The 6,511-nt window shown below is 35.8% G+C and overlaps 1 protein-coding gene across 1 annotated transcript; it reads left to right on the plus strand.

Annotated features, from left to right (window-relative positions):
- Window positions 1–160: 160 nt before the first annotated feature.
- LOC129891761 (14-3-3 protein 9) lies at window positions 161–5,659 on the plus strand. Its single transcript, XM_055967243.1, has 7 exons — window positions 161–359; window positions 1,608–1,914; window positions 2,019–2,106; window positions 3,805–3,914; window positions 4,021–4,169; window positions 5,148–5,203; window positions 5,321–5,659. Exons 1-7 carry the CDS (start codon window positions 287–289, stop codon window positions 5,321–5,323), a joined length of 786 nt encoding a protein of 261 aa, XP_055823218.1. The 5' UTR covers window positions 161–286; the 3' UTR covers window positions 5,324–5,659.
- Window positions 5,660–6,511: the final 852 nt, after the last annotated feature.

Genomic DNA, 6,511 nt, shown 5'->3' on the forward strand with positions numbered 1-6,511 from the left:
CCGGACAATCATGTAAAACATATAGTTTTAGAGGAGGAAAAATTGATTTGAACTTCTTTAGGGGTTATTTTAGTAGAAAACAAAAGTTAAAGGTAGATAAGTGCTATTTCCCTTTCGAAGAAGCCCTTGTTAAATAAAATTCCACTCACTGTGCTACTGCCGTAAAATCGTCATCGAGAAAGCACATTCACACAGAACAAGAGAAGCAAAAAGGGATAGAAAGAGCAAAATCTCCCTTTGTTTTCATTACTAAAAATCTTTGATTTCAATCGTAGCGAGATCGGAAATGGCTTCCTCCAAAGAACGCGAGAACTTCGTCTACGTCGCTAAGCTGGCTGAGCAAGCCGAGCGCTACGATGGTTAGGGTTTCTACTTTTTCTGTGTGTAGATCTATTATTGTTTCTGTTCATTTTGATTATATGCTTAAATTTGATGAATCGCGTTTGTGATTACTCATTAAACTTCCAAAAATGAAACTGTTAGCTATGCTTTTGGTACTCAGAATGTTAAATTTTACTGAAATGCTGCACTTGTTGCTTTCGATGTTTTAAAGTTTCATATATTAGCAAATGGATTTAGTTCAGTAGTTTAACACAGATTAACTTTTGTTGATCCGCTTTGGTTAAATGCAATAAAAATGCAGTTAGGCTCTAGATATTATTTTTTTTGACACTGGTAACATTTGTATTTAAGTCAGTACTTAGGTAGTACTGAAAAACCATATTTACGAATAAGAAGTATAATCTTCCCCAAAACTGAATCAAAATCTAGATGGATCCTAATACATCTATGATTGACTCAGTCTCATTGGAGTAGACATTTGTACACCGAAAACAGAACAACAAAATACATTTAAGCTTGACTTCCTGCAGGTTGTTGTTCCTATTTTCAAAACATCTATAATTTCTCTCTCTCCATATAGTCCACCATATACAAGCAGGGATCATCTTCCATCTTTCTCTGTTTGTAGCCCCAGCCCCAACCTCCTCCCAACTGAAAAGAGTCTCATCAATCTTACTAGGCATACTCCAGCTAGGCTCTAGATAGGTTATGTAGGTTGTAGGACTTTAGTACCTTTAAGGATTCGTACAGAGATGGTTGATGCACTTGAAGAGTGTTGAATTACTTATAAATTGATTTCTGGTTACTCAGAATTTAGAATTTTATTGAGATTCAACAATTGGTGTTTTTGAAGTTTCATTTATCAGCAAAGGGACTTAGGTCAGCAGTTGAGCACGCATTAACTTTTGTTGATCCACTTTGGTTAAATGCAATAAAAATGCAATTAGGCTCTGATTGTTTTATATAGGTTGTAGGACTTTAGTACCTGTAAGGATTTATACAGGGAGTGTTGATTCACTTGAAGATTGTTGAATTACTCGTAAATGTATTTCTGTCTACTTGGAATTTCGTTGATATGATATAATTGGTGCTTTTGATGTATTAAGAATTTTTTAAAATGTATTTAGAATTAGTATGTTAGCAAATGTTCCTTATCTGCTTGGAAGTTCCACACAGATTTACCTTTTCTTGATCTGTTTGGTTAAATGTAAAGAAAAATTTATGTAATTGCTTGATATTTTAAAGAATTGTGAATTGTGGTACAGAAATGGTTGAAGCGATGAAGAATGTAGCAAATATGGATGTTGAATTGACTGTGGAGGAAAGGAATCTTCTCTCTGTTGGTTATAAGAATGTGGTAGGTTCTAGGAGAGCATCTTGGAGGATCTTGTCCTCTATTGAGCAGAAGGAAGAATCTAGAGGAAATGAGCAAAATGTCAAGCGAATCAAGGAGTACCTGCAAAAGGTGGAGTCAGAGCTCACCAACATTTGCAACGATATTATGGTGGTCATTGATCAGCATCTAATTCCGTCATGCACTGCAGGCGAATCAACTGTGTTTTACCACAAGATGTGAGGGTTCTGATTTCTGTTTGTTGTCAGTTTATGTTCTAAATATATGAAGTTTTGGGAATTAGAAAACCAGAGTTGTTAAGCTGATTTGTCTCTGCCTGCAGGAAGGGGGATTATTATCGTTATCTTGCAGAATTTAAAGTTGGCAATGACAAGAAGGAGGTTGCGGAGCTTTCATTGAAAGCATATCAGGTATATGGTTTGCTTGCGACCTGGATTCTCAAAAATAGAGTGACACATATGTCAGTTCCCATGCCCCCCCCCCCCCTTATTCTTGATTGATTTCGTTACAAATCTTCTATTATTTTTGCAACTGTTTAATAAATATCACTATCATTGAAGATTGAGTTCTTTGATGGATTACCCCCACAATTTTTTTTTAAAAAAGAAAGAAGAGGAGCTATTTGATGTAAGAGAAGTGTTGGTGTTTTGAATGGGTTGATATTCTGAGTGGAAAATGTCCCAGATGATATCATTATTCTCTTGATTTTTTTTTTGTTAGAATCAGTGTTTCTAACTCTTAACTTTTATTTAATCTGATTCTCCTGTCTCTATTCCAATCTGTCAATAAATAAATAAATAACTGCTATGTCTGAGTATAGTGCTTCTTTACTTGTTTTTAGCTATACACTTCAAAGCAGTTCTTAAATGCACAAGTAAAAGATGAGCAGTAAAAGTAGGTTGACTGTAAGTGAATGGTTGATTCATAATCTAATGACTTGCAAAGTGAGAGGAGTTTGCTTGTTTAAAAGCTTGTCTTAGAATGAAACTAGTACTTGTTTTTTAGTTTTTGTTATGGTGATTTAACTGGAAACTGTCTTATAGTAGATTTTTACTTGTTAAAAAAAAGTTGCCTTGTAGTAGTTTTATTTTTTACCATTTCAAAAAAAAAATCTTTTTTTCTTTCTGTGTAACATTTTAAATATATTTTATAAACCATCGCAGTTTGCCCGCCAATTTGGGGTACTTGGGTTAGTGTTGTCAAAGACGCTCTTAAAGAGCACTTAAGCCCTCAAGTGAGTCGCAATACATGTTTGAGCGATTCACCTCGCTTAATGTGCGTTTTAGTGTTGTCATCACTCGTCAAGGCTCTAAGACATATTTTTTTCTTGCCAATAAGCATTTCTTGAAGATGCTACACTAAACTATTTGTATTTCACTATATTGTAGTCTTTTCTTCAATTTCTTTGTCAATATATTTGTTTTTCATGCTTATTATTATTAATCTTGGACTAAACATATATAATTATATTTTTTCTCCACTTGCACCTTTTTTGATTAAAACCCAAGATTTTTTGCACTTTTCCTTTTGATAGCATTGACATGGGTGTTATCACAGTCCTCTTTGACCGGGATAGTCTGTGTCCCATTTTTTAAAAACTTTTTTGGGTGGCGGTAGGACTGTGAATAGTGGGAGGAAGGTAGAAGAGGGATCATTTTTATAGATTAGAATCCTGCATCTAAGAGATGTGGGTCAGAGTAGCTACCTGTAGGCTGCAACTCCATTCTTGTATGTGCCACAATTGGTTACTTGGATTTAAAAGACATAAATGTGGTATTAACTATCTTACAGATTTTTTTCCATTAAACATTTTAAATTCTTTTATATTTGGGGTATTAGCAAATGCCATTGCAGAACTATGGAAAATGTACAACAATTCGGGCTACTTGGGGTGAAAGTGAAGACCCTTTGTATGTCAATCGCGTTGATCTTACAGGAGTCAAATTTATATTTTATTTATATGCATTCTTTCATTGAGAGCTCCATTCCTCTTTTCTTTTCTCCAATTCCCCTTGCTGCATTTAGATGTTGAATTCTCTATTAGTTTGGTGACATATATGTCTGTCTGTCTGCTTCCACTTATTGTTTGTTGGTAAAACCTTGTGCAGTCAGCTACAACTGCTGCGGAGGCGGAATTACCACCCACTCATCCCATTCGTTTGGGACTGGCTTTGAATTTCTCTGTTTTCTACTATGAGATCATGAATTCATCTGAAAGGTTTGTCTATTGAATTTTCATCTTCTTGAAGCCATCCATACCTTTTTTTTAAGCGGTGTGTCCATACCTGTTTCTAGCTCAGCTGATTATAATCTATTTTCTCCAGGGCATGCCATCTGGCAAAACAGGCCTTTGATGAGGCAATATCTGAGTTGGATAGCCTGAATGAGGATTCCTACAAAGACAGCACCTTGATTATGCAGCTTCTAAGGGACAATCTCACCTTGTGGACTTCTGATCTTCCGGAGGATGCTGGTATGTTTTGACTCATATCCTAATATCCTATGTCACCTTGGTGATTGTATAATCTGGAGTTTTTCTGGTGGTCATAATTTTTACCTGGTCGACGGCACTTTATTTATTTCTTATAACTATCCCTGTTTAGCTTGAAATTACAATTCTCAGGCTTGGTCAAAGTCTTTTGCCTGCCTTTTCCTCTAGTAGTTGCTATAGTTTCTTAACTGGTTTTGATAGCTTAATCACACGTGAGATGTTTACAGAAAGAACTAATTTGGTTCTGCAACCTTTTAGATGACATTAAGAGAACTGCCCCCATGGCTTTGATCTAAAGGTAAGAGCATAGCGCGTGATATGCGAGTTGGGCAGACGCCATGGGTTCTAACCCTGCCACATATAAAAACCTTATATTTAAGTGTAGTAGAGGAATGTGCCCATTATCAACTGAGTTTTGAATCGCGCGCCATTGCCTCTCCAAGATTTCTTGGTTTTCAGAAAGGAAAAAAAATATAATATTAGGAGAGCTTTGAGTGCATTGTAAGTGCTAACTCATTATTTTCAGAAAATAAGTCCAGGGTGATAAAGAAGAAGTGCGGCATCAGCCAAGGAAATATTAGTTCTTGAAGGGTTTTTTTTCTTATGTCATGGGTTTCTTTTCCTGACATAGGGTTAACCATGAAGTTTTTTTGTGCTAGCCTTCAGCTAAATCTTGGTATCTGCTTGTATTTTAAGGCGCTGAATCAGACAATTTTGACAGTACTTGGACAATTTTTTCAGTTAGTTTACATGTGCCCTTCATTCAAAATGCTTTTCCCCATTGAGTATCCTTTAGAAATATATGATAAATGCAGTGCAAGATAGTTTGACGAGGCTTAAAAATGTGATATTAATAACAATATTGGGTTGTTGAGCTAGATGAATAGATTGCCTAATTTACTGAATCTGAAGGGAAAACTCTCTAATTTAGTGTGTTAAAATTTTGTTGTCCTTTCACAGAAGATGCCCAAAAGGGAGATGCCATAAACAAAGCAGGTGGAGGTGATGATGCAGAGGTAGGGTTCTTTAAATTTAATCTCCTTCCTTTTGAGTCAAGTTTAGATTTTTCTAGACTGGTAGTAATTCAACTACGTGGTCATTCCAAACCATAATATTCTTTTGTGTTCTTGCAGTGAATGGGCCTAGTGGTTACAACTACCATGTGTATTTGGAGGTGTGAGGACGAGGATACACCAAGGGGGGTGTTTGTTTGTTGAGTCTTAGTAGATACTTATATTATGGGCATGTTGTGTCAGTTTCTTTAAATGTTAATTGGCTGTCTGCAATTCAGTGTGTAATTTGTATCCCTGTGCTATTTCCTCTCCGTATAGTGAGTTGTTTCAGTCTTTAGATAATTGGTTTGGTCTATAGGTGGTTTTATTTTTCTGACGACTGCCGCAGCCAAATGGAGGATATCAGCTATTTGTTTGTCCTCTCACCCTTATTATCTCAATGTCACCAATTTTATATTATTCTATCCTTTTTATTTAGTTTGAAGCTGAGCATATTTGTTACTCTATGTTGGTGCATATTATTGGCATCTTTTATCCCAATAGTATTTATTCTCTCTGCATGAGTAGTCATTTTTGTTAAAATATATCTTAAGCATGTTTCCAAATCCAAAATAAAGACAGGAAGAGTTCGAATATCTAGAGCTAGTGCCTTAAAATGGCTTGCTCAGTTATTCTTGATTATGGAGCCAAGGCAATGACCAAAATGCCTTGACAAATTCGATAGGTTAGGTTGATTCTTAGGGCCTGTTTGGAAAGGCACTTGGTAATTGAATTTGATGTAATTGGATGTAACTATACTGTCTGATATGTTTGATTGACTGGGTAATTACCTGGTCAGCAGGTAATTGGGTGTAATGGGCAGGGTGTAATAACACTCTACAAGTTGATTACTTTTTAATTTTTTTCCTTTTATTTCCTTTTATTACTTTTTTTTATGCCCCGGTGCAGAGGTGTGAGAGGTTGGCCATGGATGGTTTTATAAGAGGTAGGGGTAGGCCGAAGAAATATTGGGGAGAGGTGATTAGACAGGACATGGCGCAGTTACAGCTTAACGAGGACATGACCTTAGATAGGAGGGTGTGGAGGAGTCATATTAGGGTAGAAGACTAGTACATAGTCTCGGTATTCTTCCGTATTGATAGGCGCATTAGCGCACTATAATTTCTTGTGCTCTAACTTCTGTTATTATCTTTTTATTATTTTTATACTTTGATTACTCTATTTTATCTGTGTTGCTTTCGTTATTTGCGTTATTCGTTATTTGTTTTTCATATCACTTTGAACTTTCTAGCCTTATCTGACCTCTTTTTA

This window comes from Solanum dulcamara, chromosome 6 (genome assembly GCF_947179165.1).
Source record: "Solanum dulcamara chromosome 6, daSolDulc1.2, whole genome shotgun sequence".
Taxonomy (NCBI): domain Eukaryota; kingdom Viridiplantae; phylum Streptophyta; class Magnoliopsida; order Solanales; family Solanaceae; genus Solanum; species Solanum dulcamara.

Excerpts from the sequence above, each read along its gene's own strand:
- LOC129891761 (XM_055967243.1), top strand. The coding sequence starts at position 287 with ATGGCTTCCTCCAAAGAACGCGAGAACTTCGTCTACGTCGCTAAGCTG. Across the intron at positions 360-1,607 it reads GCAAGCCGAGCGCTACGATG|AAATGGTTGAAGCGATGAAG; the intron begins GTTAGGGTTTCT and ends ATTGTGGTACAG. Across the intron at positions 2,107-3,804 it reads TTTCATTGAAAGCATATCAG|TCAGCTACAACTGCTGCGGA; the intron begins GTATATGGTTTG and ends AACCTTGTGCAG.